Source organism: Nycticebus coucang, chromosome 12 (genome assembly GCF_027406575.1).
Source record: "Nycticebus coucang isolate mNycCou1 chromosome 12, mNycCou1.pri, whole genome shotgun sequence".
NCBI lineage: Eukaryota > Metazoa > Chordata > Mammalia > Primates > Lorisidae > Nycticebus > Nycticebus coucang.
In genome coordinates, this window is record NC_069791.1 from 70,198,676 (window position 1) to 70,215,444 (window position 16,769).

At 45.5% G+C, this 16,769-nt stretch overlaps 1 protein-coding gene across 1 annotated transcript; it reads left to right on the forward strand.

The window, feature by feature from the left end:
- Positions 1–4,221: 4,221 nt before the first annotated feature.
- LOC128562564 (zinc-alpha-2-glycoprotein-like) lies at positions 4,222–11,410 on the forward strand. Its single transcript, XM_053557635.1, has 4 exons — positions 4,222–4,335; positions 6,376–6,636; positions 9,209–9,484; positions 10,365–11,410. Exons 1-4 carry the CDS (start codon positions 4,260–4,262, stop codon positions 10,649–10,651), a joined length of 900 nt encoding a protein of 299 aa, XP_053413610.1. The 5' UTR covers positions 4,222–4,259; the 3' UTR covers positions 10,652–11,410.
- The last annotated feature ends 5,359 nt before the right edge of the window (positions 11,411–16,769 follow it).

Sequence of the window (16,769 nt, forward strand, 5' to 3'; positions counted from 1 at the left end):
AATAACCAAGCCAAAAAAACCATCAAGGACTCTGTTCCTTTCACAGTAGTGCCAAAGAAGATGAAATATTTGGGAGTATACCTAACAAAAGACGTGAAAGATCTCTACAAAGAGAACTATGAAACTTTAAGAAAAGAAATAGCTGAAGATGTCAACAAATGGAAAAACATACCATGCTCATGGCTGGGAAGAATCAACATTGTTAAAATGTCTATACCACCCAAAGCAATATATAATTTTAATGCAATTCTTATTAAAGCTCTATTGTCATATTTTAAAGATCTTGAAAAAATAATACTTCATTTTATATGGAATCAGAAAAAAACTTGAATAGCCAAAACATTACCCAGCAATAAAAACACAGCAGGAGGAATCACGCTACCAGACCTGAGATTGTACTATAAATTGATAGTGATCAAAACAGCATGGTACTGGCACAAAAACAGAGAAGTAGATGTCTGGAACAGAATAGAGAACCAAGAGGTGAATCTAGCTCCTTACCATTATTTGATCTTTGACAAGCCAATTAAAAACATTCAGTGGGGAAAAGATTCCCTATTTAACAAATGGTGCTGGGTGAACTGGCTGGCAACCTGTAGAAGATTGAAACTGGAACCACATCTTTCACCATTAACTAAGATAGACTCTCACTAGATAAAAGATTTAAACTTAAGACATGAAACTATAAAAATACTTGAAGAAAGTGCAGGGAACACTCTTGAAGGAATCAGCCTGGGTGAATATTTTATGACGAGGACTCCCAAGGCAATTGAAGAAGTATCAAAAATACACTACTGGGACCTGATCAAACTAAAAAGCTTCTGCACAGCCAAGAACATAGTAAGTAAAACAAGCAGAAAGCCCTCAGAACGGGAGAAAATATTTTAAGGTTATACCTCCGACAAAGGTCTAATAACCAGAATCCACAGAGAACTCAAACGTATTAGCAAGAAAAGAACATGTGATCCCATCTCAGGGTGGGCAAAGGACTTGAAGAGAAACTTCTCTAAAGAAGACAGACACACGATCTACAAATACATGAAAAAAAGGTCATCATCCTTAATCATCAGAGAAATGCAAATCAAAACTACTTTGAGATATCACCTAACCCCAGTAACAGCAGCCCACATAACAAAATCCCAAAACCAGAGATGTTGGCATGGATGTGGAGAAAAGGGAACACTTCTACACTGCTGGTGGGAAAGCACACTAATACGTTCCTTCTGGAAGGATGTTTGGAGAATACTTAGAGACCTAAAAATAGACCTGCCATTCAATCCTATAATTCCTTTACTACCCTGTTTCCCCAAAAATAAGACAGTGTCTTATTTTAAGGTGTACTCCCAAAGATGCGCTAGGTCTTATTTTCAGGGGACGTCTTATCTTTCCTGTAAGTAGGTCTTATTTTCAGAGGATGTCTTATTTTCAGGGAAACAGGGTAGGTTTATACCCAGAAGACCAAAAATCACAATATAATAAAGACATCTGTACCAGAATGTTTATTGCAGCCCAATTCATAATTGCTAAGTCATGGAAGAAGCCCAAGTGCCAATTGACCCATAAATGGACTAGCAAATTGTGGTACATGTATACCATGGAATATTATGCAGCCTTAAAGAAAGGTGGAGACTTTACCTCTTTCACGTTTACATGGAGCTGGAACATATTCTTCTTAGCAAAGTATCTCAGGAATGGAAGAAAAAGTATCCAATGTACTCAGCCCTACTATGAAGCTAAATTATAGCTTTCACATGAAGGCTATAACCCAACTACAGCACAAGACTATGAGGAGGGCCAAAGAAGGGGAAGGGAGGGGGGACGTTAGGGTGGAGGGAGGGTAATGAGTGTGGCCACACCTATGGTGCATCTTAGAATGGGTACCAGGAGAAACTTACTAAAGGCAGAATACAAATGTCTACATACAATAACTAAGAAAATGCCATGAAGGCTACGTTGAACAGTTTGATAAGAATATTTCAGATTGTATATGAGACCAGCACATTGTACCCCTTGATTGCACTAATGGACACAGCTATGATTTAACAATAAAAAAAAAATAAGTAAAATAAAAATAGAAATTAGGAGAAAGATTTCCTACTCAATAAATGGTGCTGGATGAATTGGCTGGCAACTTGTAGGAGACTTCTGGACCCACACCTTTCTCCTCTACAAAAATTGACTCTCTCCTGGTTAAAGGACTTAAACTTAAGATGTGAAACTATAAATATTCTTAGAGAGAGTGCAGGGGAAACACTTGAGAAAATTGGCCTGGGAGAATACTTCATGAGGAAGACACCACAGGCAACTGAAGCAACATCAAAAATACATTACTGGGATCTGATCAAATTAAAAAGCTTCTGCACTGCCAAGAACACATTAAGGAAAGCAAATAGACAGCCCTCAGAATGGGAGAGGATTTTTGCAAGTTATACTATTGGCTGTCTTCTTTCTGACAAGCCCTGGGGACAGAGAAAGGAACAGGACAGACACTATCCCTGTCCTTAGGAAATTTCACCTCATGGCCAACATATCTATACTTGTGCATGTGCCGCTCACCCACATCTCCTCCCATGGTGCCTTTCCTGATGCCTTTCCAGCCTGGAGTTCTCTCTCCCATGAAGCTCTTGTTAGTTAACAGTGACCAATAAGATCAGTAAGAACATCTGAATTACATTTTGCTATTGGATTTATTAGATTTGGGTACTTAAGTTACAAAACCTAAGTTTTTCTGACTGAGGTTTTGAGTTTTTTTTTTTTTTCTGTAGAGACAAGAGTCTCACTTTACCACCTTCAGTAGAGTGCCATGATGTCACAGGACTCACAGCAACCTCTAGCTCTTGGGCTTCCGCGATTCTCCTGCCTCAGCCTCCCGAGCAGCTGGGATTATAGGCACCTGCCACAACGCCCAGCTATTTTTTGGTTGCAGTTCAGCAGGGGCTGGGTTTGAACCCGCCACCCTGGGTATATAGGGCCAGCGCCCTACTCACTGAGCCACAGGCGCCACCCTGGTTTTTTTTTTAATGAATTTTTGGAGATGAGGTTCTCACTATTATCTCAGCCTGGGCTTGAACTCAAGATTCTCCCACCCCAGCCTCTTCAGTAGGTGAGACTACAGGTGCACACAAGTACCTGCCCCACCCAGCTACTTAAATCTTAAAAATTAGGCATCATTGGGGAGTTTTATGTCTCTCATTCTGGCAGTGATGAAAGATAAAAGATTCTTTCTGCACACCTATAGAAGCCATTCAACATTCAGATTGTGCTCTGAGTCAGTAATTTCTACATTTGAGTTTGTTCTCTTTTTCTTTACATTTTCTACCACTTCTGGACTCACAGTTTGATTGCCTCATGTACTTCACTATGTACCAGCCACTTGGGACTTACAGTGTTGCCTTCTACAAACATTTTATACTCAGCTGGCTTTTTACCCACTACAGCGCACCAGGCTTGCAAGAATCCCCCAAGACTTCTGTGTATTCAGTGACTTCAGCTCCAATATGGCCCTGCAACCAATCTCTGGTTGGCATCTCTCCATTTCCCTGATCAACTATTGCCTGAAAACAATCCTTATATCAACTTCTGTATCAGTCAGGATCATTCGTCATTACAAACATCCCCCAAATATGTATTTAAGCAGCAAACAGATTTTTCTATTGTTTGGCTCTCAGAGTCCACACTGAGGATGGACAGCCCAGACCCAGAATTAGGCCAGAACAGCACAGTCAACATCACACCCCACAGCTAGTGCTGGAAATACACAGGAACTGCCAGCAGGGGGCAGCAGATGGCACAGTGAGGCCCAATCTGATACCACCACAGGCCCAGAAGCTGGTAGTTATCATTGCCACCACCAGCCAAAGGGTCTGTCCTCTATGGCTGCTTCTCTGTTTCCCAATACCTGACTCAATATTTAGAGCAAAAGTGCTTGCCTACTGAGCCCACACCATGTGCATGCCTGCTCTGCCTATTGCAAGGGAGTCTGCAAAAGGGGGAATCTGGCTATTTCTGCCTCCATAAGGGAAGGACAGAATTCCCCAAGCATAGAAAGGCAGGGAGGGAGACATTGAATGTCCTCCAGACACAGCTCTGGCAGGACGTGGCGTGAGAGAGTGATGGTTCCTGTGTCCTCTCTCCTCACTGTCAGAGGAGGAGCCCATCCTGGCACTCCCATTGGCCTGTAGACTCTCCTCCCCTGGGCGGTGTCCCAGTTACTAGGGAAAGACCTGTGTTTCCTGCCCAGAACCTTTGGACCAGGCACAATGGCCACAAAGATGCCCATCCTGCTGTCTCTGTTGCTCTTTCTGAATCCTGCAGTCCCTCAGAAGACCCAAGCTGGTGAGTGGGGAGGCAAGGGTGGGTGCTGGAGAGGCCTGCAAGGAAGGGAAAGAACAGGACAGATGGCTAGAGGAGGGCCCTGATGCAGTGTGATTCCCATGCTGACAGTATTAACAGATGTCCGAGGCTGTCTCACTAACTCAGCCCACACACGTCTAAGAGCACTCAGGGCCTCTTTTCTAAGAGCACTCAGGGCCTCTTGACTCATGCTGAACAAGACCTTAAAGGACTTGAATCTAAAACCCTTAATTGTCAGATGAAAATAACAAAAACCACAGAGGCAAAGTGACCTGCCTGGGGTCTGACAACCAGGACGAGGAAGGAACCACACAGGAAAAGCTGCTTCTGCTCCCTTACTTCCTCCAATGGCTGGATACACCTGTCTCACCCTAAGGGAAAGAGAGAGCACCCCAAGGGGCAAAGGGGAAGGCAGACTGACTGGAGGAAATGGGAGGAATGGCGCTACAAGGAGGCCCATGCCTTTACTCCACAGGCAGACGCTGCCATAGTGGATCTGGAAGGTAAGGAGCCAGGAGAGAAGACAGCAGGGACTGGGGACATCCAGAGTCAACTCCAGGGCAGGAGAATGCGGCTGTTTAGGACATAGAAATGTTCAGGGTAAATATACGTAAGCCAATCGTTTCTCAACTGTGCAAGCTTAAAATTCCTTACAATAACGAATTGTCAGAATAGTTAACTTCATGTTAGTTTTATAGCTATGACATTTAGAATAATAATCACATTCTGCCCCCAAAACTGAATAAGTAAGGGTTCTCCAGAGAAACAGTCCTAATATGAAGATCACATTACACTAAGTGTTCTCTATATAGAAAGAGATAGTTGGGTGGCACCTGTGGCTCAAAGGAGTAGGGTGCTAGCTGCATATACTGGAGGTGGTGGGTTCAAACCCCTCTCCAGCCAAAAACTGCAAAAAAAAAAAAAAAATGTTTGACAACCGAAAGAGATAGTTTTATATATGTCTATGGAAAAGAGAAAAGAGAGATTAATTTAAGGTGTTGACTCACGCAATAAACCTACAGGACAGGCCAGTAGGCTCAAGACCCAGGGAACAGTTCATAGTTCAGCCTGAGTCCAAAGGCAGAAAGGAAGCAGCAGTCTTTCTTCTTTGGAGGCCCCCAGCCTTTTCTCTTGAGGCCATCAACTCATGGGATGAGGACACCCAGATTATAGACAGTGATCTGCTTTACTCAAGTTCTACTTATTTAAATGTTAATCACATTTAGAAACTAAGGAGCAAGAATAATTTCAGGACTTAAACTAACAATCTGCCTTATAATCTCCAACATTAGCACTACTCATGTGAGTCATATCATCAATGAATTATTGTATGAAAAGATCCCCACTCCAGGCTCCCATCTCATACCACAATGCAACACCCAACCCTGGGAATAGTGAAATCCATCCTAGTCTGACCTATGCTAATTCATTCTGGGTCATTTCTTGGGTTTTCCAGTGAATTCTTCTTCCTACACTTTCTAACTATAAAGATTTCTCGAGTTTGACTAGAAATGTTTACTCCTCACTCATGCAGTTCAAAGCAGATTGGGCAACATTCCTCTTCTCCATGGGGTGACTCAGGGATCCATAGGGTTTGCACATCAAACTCTTTAGATTCCTCCTATGGCCTCCACAGTCAACACCAAGGAAGAGAGACAGAGTATAAGACAGTTCATAGGACCTTGGAACAAGAAAGATGTCCCTTTCATCCACTCACATTCTCTTCAACCAAAACTCAGCACGTGGTACCAATGTGTACATAAACAGGCAGAGAAATATTATTTTCTTATGTACCAACCAGAGAAAACAACATAGTGAAGACACAGAATGGTCTCTGAAATATTGTCCCCAGAATGAAAGTTTGTTCTCTTGAGTGAGCCTCTGGTGGTATGAGGCTGGCTGCAGAGAGAGCTGGGAAGGAAAAGGTCCAGTGGCCAAGTCTTCTCATCTGGCCCTCTGCAGCCCCACAGTGGGACTCCCCTGTTAGGACACCACTTCTCAGAGTCTTCTTCTCTTTTTCAGGTACTTACACCCTGACGTATCTCTACACTGGATTGTCCAGGCCCACTGGAGGCTACCCGTGGTTGCAGGCCATTGTCTTCCTCAATGACCAGGCCTTCTTCCACTATGACAGTGAAAGTGGTAAGGCTGAACCCCTGGGACCATGGAAACATATAGAAGGAATTAAGAATTGGAAGCAGGAGAGTCTTCTTCAGAAGGTGAGAGAGAGCATCTACCTGGAGACTCTGGAAGACATCATGGCCTTTTACAATGACAGCAATGGTCAGTACACAACAGACAGCTGGGCAGAGGGTCTTAGCTCACAGGCAGCCCCATAAGTGTGAGTAGTGTGGAAAGGGGCCAGTAGGAGGGAAACTGTCCCATCCAAACAAGTAACAGGAGGCACAAGGAGAAATATACAGACTCATGTGCATCCCCCACCCACAGCCCCACAGCACCTTTTTCCTCCTGCCCTGTTCTCTCCATCCTCACTGTAGGTCCTCAGCTCACACTGGGATGGATACCACAGTCACACCTTATCCAAACACCTCTGACCTCTCTCCTCCACATGTCACTCACTGAGGTTGATCCCACTGGAGAAGATCTCAGACTCACCCCAGTCCAGGGACATTGGGTGCAGAGTGAGGCAACCTTGGCATCAGTCACACCTGGGTTCACATGGTTGAACCTCCAGTCACTGGCTATTGACAGTGAACAGATTCCTTAATTATCTGGTCTAAACTACAAAAACTGCAACATTGGGACCTTACCTTCAAGGGATGCTGAAATACTTCTCTGTATCTGCGCCATGAAAAAAGTCTGTCTCCACATCCCTGTGTCTCATCATTGTAATCTGCTGTATGAATAGAGAAAGAGTAGCTATCTTAAACCTAGCTCAGTGAGTGCTGTATTCAAAACCACATACTTTTAGAGTTACAGGGAATCTTAAAGATGCTCTTGCCCATTCAGAATGCACCTGGGAAGAATCATGCACATGTGTGTAGGGAGCAGGGGCATGATTCCTGTGTCCCCTGCCTGACACTCATTCTACTAAACATACTGCCTGCCTCTCTAGGCAGTCTCAGGCCTGGTGGACTTTAGATGTTAATTTATTACAGGGTGGATGTTAAACTAAGGGCTTCTCAGTACAAAAATGCCAGGAAACCACATAGAATCTGAAGATTTTCAAAAGGACACAAAAAATCTGTAGATATCTGGAGGATGTGGAATGGGAAGTCGTGCTAAGGAAAATGGCCTGGGTGGTGTATCTGAAATGTGGAAGGGGAGGCCACAGGTACTCAGGAAGGAGACTAGGGAAATGTTTCATTGACTGGAATAGAAATGTCAACGTGAATAGTTATGAGTAAAGAGAAAGGAGAAAGCCCAGCCACAGGGGCTCACGCCTGTAATCCTAGCACTCTGGGAGGCCAAGGCAGGAGGAGCACCTGAGCGCAGGAGTTTGAGACCAGCATGAGCAAAAGTGAGACTCTGTCTCTAATAAAAATAGAAAAACTAGCCAGACATGGTGGTGGGCACCTGTTGTACCACCTACTTGGAAGGCTAAGTCAGGAGTAGCACTTCAGCCCAGGAGTTTGAGGTTGCTGCAAGCTACGACACCACGGCACTCTACCCAGGATGACAGAGTAAGATTCATCTCAAAAAAAAAAAAAAGAAAGAAAGAAGGAGGAAGAAAAAACACAGAGAGAGCATTAGAAATTAATAGGAGCTGGGTGGCACCTGTGGCTCAGTCGGTAAGGCGCCGGCCCCATATACCAAGGGTGGCGGGTTCAAACCCGGCCCCGGCTGAACTGCAACCAAAAAAAAAAAAAAATAGCTGGGCGTTGTGGCGGGCGCCTGTAGTCCCAGCTACTCGGGAGGCTGAGGCAAGAGAATCGCTTAAGCCCAGGAGTTGGAGGTTGCTGTGAGCTGTGTGATGCCATGGCACTCTACCGAGGGCCATAAAGTGAGACTCTGTCTCTACAAAAAAAAAAAAAAAGAAAGAAATTAATAGGAGCTGACATTCAGCACTTACCATGTGCCAGGCTCAGGTATTGACATAATAAATGCTCACAATAACCCTGCCCATGGGCACTTTGCCATTGGCATTTCACATACAAGAAAAGAGAAGCATAGAGCAGTTATTGGCTCAAGGTCATGAAACAAGCCAGGTGGGGAGAGAGAGATCTGGGATTTGAGCCCACGTGGCTTGAGAGCTATCAGAGCCTGTGCCAGCAGCACTGACATTAAATAAACTCTTCTTTCACAATAACAATGAAGATGTTATGTCAACCTGCCTGAAGAAGGTCCATTTCCAAGAATTGTTGCAAAGGTATTGGGGCTTCAGAGGTTTGGAATAAAGATAGCAAACCAAAAGACAAAGGTAGTGGTCACATTAGGTTTACTCAGGCGAGGATATGAATACCTAGACTTCACAGTTACGAAGAGATTCCTATAATCTGTAAGAAACAATTTAAAACCTATTGAATTTCATAATGCACTTTGGTGTGGCTGTGACAGGGTCCTCAGTGCTTCCCACAAATTCAAACACACACATTCATTAGACGAGACGCTGCAAATGAGTAGAAATCTGACTGTATTCTACAAGTCTCTGAAGTTCCCTGGCTAGAAAGAACAGGTCTCACCTCAGACAGTCCTGAAACACCAAACTGGAATTGGTGCCTCTCTGTCTGCTCTATGCCAGGTAGTAAACTATTTGCCATGATGGAGAGACTGTGTGCCTAGAATTCAGAAACATTCCTTCCTGTGGAGTCGAAAAGTGTGCAGGAGGAAGAGTCATTCAGAGGTGATTGGCACCAGACTAACTGCCTCCCTCTGGGTTTGGGGGAGGTTTCAGGGTCTCACATCCTACAGGAAAGGTTAGGTTGTGAGCTCCATGATAACAGCAGCAGTGGAGCATTCTGGAAATCTGCCTATGATGGAAAGGACTTCATTGAATTCAACAAAGAAATCCCAGCCTGGGTCCCCTTAGACCCAGCAGCCTGGAACACCAAGAAGAAGTGGGAGGCGGAGGAAGTCTACGTGCACAGGGCCAAGGCCTACCTGGAGAAGGAGTGTCCTGACTTGCTGCGAGGGTACCTGAACTACAGCAGACACATCCTGGACCAGCAAGGTACTCACTGCTTCCTGATCCCAGTACTGAACTGGGAGAGACCAAGGTGACCTCAGGCTAGGAGCTCAGGGAACATCTCAGGCTGGTCTCATCTATCCCTGAACGTCCCTCACATTCCCAGCTTTCACCCTCTAGTATTTGTTCCTTCCCTGGGAGGACATGATGTGGGCTCCAAAAATATATTCATCAAAATTTCAGAAAGGATGGCAGTTCAATGGCAGCTTCCCTAAATTTCCCCCATTGACAGAAGGGAGTAACCAAGGGAAACTGAGTTTCCCTTAACACTGTCCTTAAGAGGCAGAGCTGGGGCGCAAATTTCGTAGTTCAGATTCCAAATCCCATACCCATTTCTCTACAACAATGCCACCTCCCTTGTTGGTGGAGAGAAGGCAGGCGTATAAAGTGTCTGTCCTAAAGGACCTGAACAAGCCAGTGTGACCAGAATTCATGGCCACAGATGAAACTTTGATCTGAGAAGTAATGAGAAGCAGGACTATGCCATGGTGCGGGGTAGATACTGTGGGACAGAGCCACAGGCAGCTCTAAGGAGCTGGGCTAAGACCGAAGGAGGCAGGAGCTGCAAGCCACTGAGAAAACAGGGAAGAGTGTGGGGCAGAGCAAGTGGGCACCATCAGAGGCCAGGACACATTCAGGGAAGTGGGGTGGTACATAGAACAGTAGCCAGGGACATTCCATGATCCAAAAGAGAAGGCCTGAGGGAAGCCTCAGCCCTCCCTGACCCCCATGAAGCTCCCCGGGGGGAGGCAGGTACAGACTCAGCACTCTGCTGATCTCTGACACCCAGGGAGGAGCTGTGGGAAGGGAGATGGGCCCGGAGAAGTGGCCCTTATCCCTCAGTGTCCACTCTGTCCCTCCACAGATCCTCCCTCTGTGTCAGTCACCAGCCGCAAGACCCTAGGAAAAAACAGTATCCTCAAATGCCAGGCCTATGGCTTCTACCCACAAGAAATCAGTCTGCACTGGACTCGGGCTGGTGAGGTGCAGGAGTCTGAGTCAGGGGGAGAGGTCCTGCCCAGCGGAGATGGCAAATACCTGTCCTCCATGGAGTTGTCGGTGCTGCCTCAGGACAGAGACACTTACTCTTGCCTTGTGGAGCACAGTGCCCTGGCCCAGCCCCTCTCGGTGTCCTGGGATCACAGGGGCTAGGGGCACTATGGGGACTCAGCCCCAGTAGCCACCTTTTCTGCCTGTCCTGAGAGAGATGAACTTCAGAAGAGAAGGAGATTCGGAGACAGAAGAGAGATTCAGAGAGAAAAGATGGGAACCTGAGCACAGAGCTGACTCTCAAGGCCAGGTCGCCCTACCTCCCTACCCGCCCCCCAATGTCTAATCTGTAGAATCTAATATACAATAACCTCATTGCCAAGCACAACACAGAAAGGTATTTTCTTTTTAATATGAGTTGCTTTTATCACTTGTCCTATTTCTAAGCATTTGAGTTTTCTGAAATTCTTGGTTTCCACTGAAAGACAAGTTTCCTGGGTACCTTGACCTGAGCAATCCCAAGTGTCCCTTACACCACGTGGTCCCTTGAGTACTGTCCAGGCTTCCATTGCTGATATCTGCAGATGGAGCCATGGGCCCTCTTACTGTGTAGTCCTAGAAATCTGCAATCTCCTTAATAAAAAAAAAATCAAGCCTCTTATGTGCCTCAGTTTCCCCAGTACTCACTCATTCCTTGTAAGATGTCACCATCCATTCCAGCTGTTCAACATTACCCACAGCATGTTGGCTTTGGCCAACACACAGTTAGACCTTATTTGAGAACCCTCAGTCCCCCAGGGCCCAACTCAACAAAGCAGGAATTGGCCTGAGGTTCTAAGACTCCTTCCACATCCCTTTGAGTGTGTTTGTTCAACTGAGTCATCAACTACACTGGATTAAACTTCAGAATACAGAACAGAACTCTTACTCCTGATCTTTTTATTAAGCCTAACCTCCCTATGACTCTTTTTACTTTTGGTAAGACAAAAATGTTCTTTAAATTGCATCCTCAGCCTTCCACCCTGGATTACTCCAACATCAGTCCTTCAAGCTGAGTTTCTCAAGGAAATCATTCACAGCCTTCAGAATTCTTAGTCAACTATCTTACCTTTCTTGAAAAACTGAAATTTTAAGGCCATGCTATATTTTTTATTTTGATGCTTTGGCTCTAATTTGCAAATTATCTGAGAAATTGCTTCTTTAAACTACCTGGAATACACGTTCTAATCCTCTACCTGAAAGCCACATTCTGAGGCAAAGAGTCCTATCTGAACAGGAGAGGTCCCTGAGAAAGAAAAGTCAAATAGGGGCAGCGCCTGTGGCTCAGTGAGTAGGGCGCCGGCCCCATATGCCGAGGGTGGTGGGTTCAAACCCAGCCCCGGCCAAACTGCAACAACAACAAAAAAAAAAAAATAGCCAGGTGCTGTGGCGGGCGCCTGTAGTCCCAGCTACTCGGGAGGCTGAGGCAAGAGAATCACTTAAGCCCAGGAGCTGGAGGTTGCTGTGAGCTGTGTGATGCCACAGCACTCTACCAAGGGCCATAAAGTGAGACTCTGTCTCTACAAAAAAAAAAAAAAAGAAAAGTCAAATAGTCAAGAGGAAAAAGCATAGCCATTATTATTCAAAATATGATGATATCATGAAAAAAATAAAAGGTTAGCATTTCAGATCCATGAGGAAACCAGAAGTGCACATGAATAGACCAGGTCTAAGGAAGATTGGAGTGTGAGACCTGGACTCACCTGCCACAGGAGAGGTAAGTGAGTGTGGAAGAAGACCCAAGTCATGGCCAGGGTGGGGAGGCGGACAGGGGCACGGAGCTACTCAGACTCCCACAGAAAACCTCCTGGAGGGACTCAGGCTTCATAGGAGAATAGAAGGCCTAAGATAACTTTGCTTATGAAGGCAAAATATTTCCCTGCAGAAAAAGATTGTACCTACTTTATTCTACTGAGTCTCTAGTGCTTATGAGAGTATCAGTCATACCACTAATAATATGTAATTCACGGATGAATCAATAAATACATGAGTAACGGCAATAGAGAGATAACACCAAATATATCTCACGACAATGAGGACTACTTGGCTGAAAGAGCAAGTTCTAGAAGGAAATAAGACGAAAAAGCAGAGCTCAGCTGGATTAAAAAGGACCTTACCTGGGAATTTGTTTAAGGCTTACACCTAGGTGGCCTCTTCTGCCTATTTCCATGCACATAATCCCTCTAGTCTACCTGGTGAGGTATCCCCAGAAGAATCCTCCAGAAAGAGACAAAATGGTCCTGAGGAACTAAGAGTTATTGAAGGAGGCTCTGGTAGGGGAAGGGTGTTCCTCAGATTGCACTGTCATTTGTCCTGCCTACAGGAGACTCTGTCAGTGGTACGTTTTTCCACATCTTCTCTCTTGTAGGATTTTCATTCCATTCCCAGGGATTTAAAAACCATCAACCTAGCCGGACATGGTGGCTCATGCCTGTAATCCTCGCACTCTGGGAGGCTGACGGGGGTGGATTGCCTGACCTCACAGATTCGAGACCAGCCTGAGCCAGAGCAAGACCTCATCTCTAAAAATAGCTGGGCATTGTGGAGGGTGCCTCTAGTCCCAGCTACTTAGGAGGCTGAGGCAAGAGAATCACTTAAGCCCAAGAGTTTAATGTTGCTGTGAGCTATGATGCCACAGCACTCTACCTACAGCAACAAAGTGAGACTGTGTCTAAATAAATAAATAAATAAATACCATCAACCTGGTGAAAACTCCCAAAATTACATCTTCAGCCCACGCTTCTATTGTGAGCCAGAACCCTAAAAGTCCTCCCCAAGTTCTTTTCTTCCTTACTCACCACACGGAAGTTCTGTCCATCTGATTTTACAATCCAACCCCATCCTTCCCTTACCTCCCCCACCAGAGCGACCACCAAGTCCTCAAGGACCTAAGGTGCATGCAGCTTCCAAGAGACCTGAGCCCTGACTCTGCTGTGAGAAAAAGCAACTCCCTGCATTTTGCCTTAGGAAGAGTTTTCAAGATGACCCGTCTAGAATAGTGTTGCTGGTGCCCTGAGTCACCACCTGGATTCCCAGAGTATCCCATCCCAGAATCAGCCTGCAATCTCCATTCATTTCTCCACCCTTCCTTGCTCTCTTATAGTTCAGACCTCCATCTTCTAACCCTCTATCCTAAGCTGCAAGCCAAGGTTCCAGTCACGCTCCACTTTTAGCATCCTAACCTTACTGCCTGCAGATCCTCTGGCCAGATCGTCCCTAAGAGCGCCCGCTTTTTGCAGGGCGCGCCCTCGTGGCCCAAAAGCAAAAGCGCAGGCTGGCTGCACTCACTGGGCTGGATTTCTTCCTGTTCGGAAATAAATGCTTTTTGGCTCTGGCAGCGCCTGTGGTTCAGTGAGTAGGGCGCCAGCCCGGTATACCGAGGGTTGTGGGCCGGGCGTTGTGGGGGGCGCCTGTAGTCCCAGCTAGTCGGGAGGCTGAGGCAAGAGAATCGCCTAAGCCCAAGAGCTGGAGGTTGCTCTGAGCTGTGACGCAACGGCACTCTACCGAGGGCGACGGAGTTAAACTCTGTCTCTAAAAAAAAAAAAAAATTCCTTTGGCTCCCATGGAATCTAGCGGTAAGGTCAAGGTGGCGTCTCCCATTCCTAGCACCACCTTTCAGATGTTAGCTCGCAGCCAATGCTAGATTGAAATGCTCCACGCTTTACTCAGACTAAGATCAGAGGGAGGCTGGACTGATATCCCCCCTAACAGGAGAGGGCCACAGATGGATGCACCTCCCACTCATTCCGACTGCCAAATCGCCACCCAGTTTCTCTCTCCTGCCAGGAGAGCAGAAGGTCTGTTCAAAGAGCCCTGGAGTACCTCTGGACAAGAAAGCCGTGTTCCTCCCTACCAGCTGAGTAGATCTCACCCCACACAACACACGCTTTGCCAACCGTCACCTATCCCCACACCTCAGCTCTTGGAGGCAGAAATGCTTTCTACCTAGAAAGTCAATAACTTCTGTAAGTCATTCTTAAACTAAGAGCTGCAAAGAGAAGAAATACCAGGTGGCCCAAACGTAAGAGACCAAACAGAACTTTCCCTGAAGCCCCCTTGGCAGATGGCTCACTGTACTTCTCATTCCACAATCACGGTTTTCTTAAATTGAGGTAGATTTCACATAAGTTAAAACTCACCCTTTTAACCATACTAAAGTATGCAGTTCACCAAATTTTAGTACATTCACAACATCGGGCAACACCCATCCCCACTTCCTGATTACAGAGTGCTTTCCACCTCTATGGATTTGCCTTTATGGACATTTCATATAAATGAAATTATATAGTATGTGACATTTTACATCTTGCTTATTTAATTCAGCATAATATTTTCAAGGTCATCCATGTCATGGCATGTATCAGTACTTCATTCCTTTCTCTGTCTGAATAATATTCCATTATATAATTACATATAATATCCTCTACCACATTATCCCACACCAGACTTACCCACTCATCAGTTGACAGACATTTGAGTTGTTTCCACTTTTTAGCTATTATGAATAATAAAACTGTGACATTTATAATCTATATGGATTCTCTTGTAAAGCCATGGAGTCATTTGTCTTCTTTTTATCACTACATGGATATGAGCTCAAAGTTGTCTTCAACTCCCAAAGCTTCCTCTGTTTCCTGTGAGACTCTTTTTTACAACTGTCTTGATCTCTGTCTTTCATGTTGGCAGATTATGTCAAAAAGTCTATACTTCTAGGCTGTCCAATCCTATTTGACACTGATAAATTATAAAATTGAATCAGGTGAGCTTGTCATCCTCCAGGCTTCATGGTAGTGTTTTCACTGGTGACATTTGTCTTAGTCCACTCTGGCTGCTCTAACAGAATACCATAAATGGGGCAGTTTATAAACAACAGAAATGTATTTCTCATGATTCTGGAGGCTGAGAAGTCCAAGACCAAGGTGCTAGAAGATTCCATGTCTGGTGAGGGCCAACTTCCTGGTTCATAGACAGCCACCTGCATGCTGTATCCTCCCGTGGTAGCAGGCGTGGGCAGCTGTCTCAGGTCTTTTATAAAGGCACTAATCCCTTTCATGAGGCCTCTACCAAAGGCCTCGCCTCCTAATACTATCACTTTGGGGGTTAGGATTTCAACATATGATTTTTGAGGGAGACATGTTCAGTCCATTACACACTTATTTGTCAGTATCTGAAAATTGTTTTGCAGGGGCTGGTAGGGAGAACACTTCATCTTTCCAGAGAAGGATTGTGATATTATGAAATATATATTAACAGTTGGTCTTGACCCTGTCTCCTGGCATACAACTCCTAAAATCCTCAGAATCTCCAAAGAGGTAAGTGCCTTCTTGTATGCTAAAGTATGTTTTATGCTGATGGTGGCTGCAACTCCAAGTAGCTTCAGAATGGGGGCTGGTCATCCCAAAGGCCAAGGCAGGATTGGCGATCTGGGACTTTAGCCCCAATCTCACCCTCCAGAGCAGTGGTTCTCAACCTGTGGGTCGTGACCCACAGGAACTGTATTAAAGGGCCACAGCATTAGGAAGGTTGAGAACCACTGCTGCAGAGAGAGGAGAGGGGCTGAAGTTTGAGTTGATCACCAATGGCTGATTATTTAATCAATTGTGCCTGTGTAATGAAGCTCCCATAAAAACTCAAATAGGGGGGTGGCGCCTGTGGCTCAAAGGGGTAGGGTGCCAGCCCCATATGCCGGAGGTGGCGGGTTCAAACCCAGCCCCAGCCAAAAACTGCAAAAAAAAAAACAAAAAACAAACAAATAGGCTGGGTTCAAAGAGCATGTAGATAGCCAAACACTTGGGGCTTTCAGGAAGGTGAATAAGAACACACCCATGTGCCAGGAGTGTGGCACACCCCACTCCACAGTGCAGAAGCTCCTGAGCAGGACCCTTCTAGGTGTTAACCTGTGTATCTCTTCACCTAATTATTGATTTACATCCTTTAAAATCTCCTTCATAGGCTGGGCACGGTGGCTCATGCCAGTAATCCTAGCACTCTGGAAGGCCGAGGTAGGAGGATCCCTTGAGTTCGGGAGTTCAAGACCAGCCTGAGCAAGAATGAGACCCTGTTTCTACTAAAAATGTAAAAGTTAGCTGGGCATTGTGGCAGGTGCCAATAGTCCCAGCTACCTGGGAGGCTGAGGTAGGAGAATGGCTATCACTTGCCTAATGCTACACTCTGTCATACCTGGTGTCACCAACTCCAGAGCCTTTCCAGCTCTGGGTACTAAGTTGGGTGGTCCTTCCAC

Excerpts from the sequence above, each read along its gene's own strand:
- LOC128562564 (XM_053557635.1), top strand. The coding sequence starts at position 4,260 with ATGGCCACAAAGATGCCCATCCTGCTGTCTCTGTTGCTCTTTCTGAAT. Across the intron at positions 6,637-9,208 it reads CTTTTACAATGACAGCAATG|GGTCTCACATCCTACAGGAA; the intron begins GTCAGTACACAA and ends GGGAGGTTTCAG. Across the intron at positions 9,485-10,364 it reads ACACATCCTGGACCAGCAAG|ATCCTCCCTCTGTGTCAGTC; the intron begins GTACTCACTGCT and ends GTCCCTCCACAG.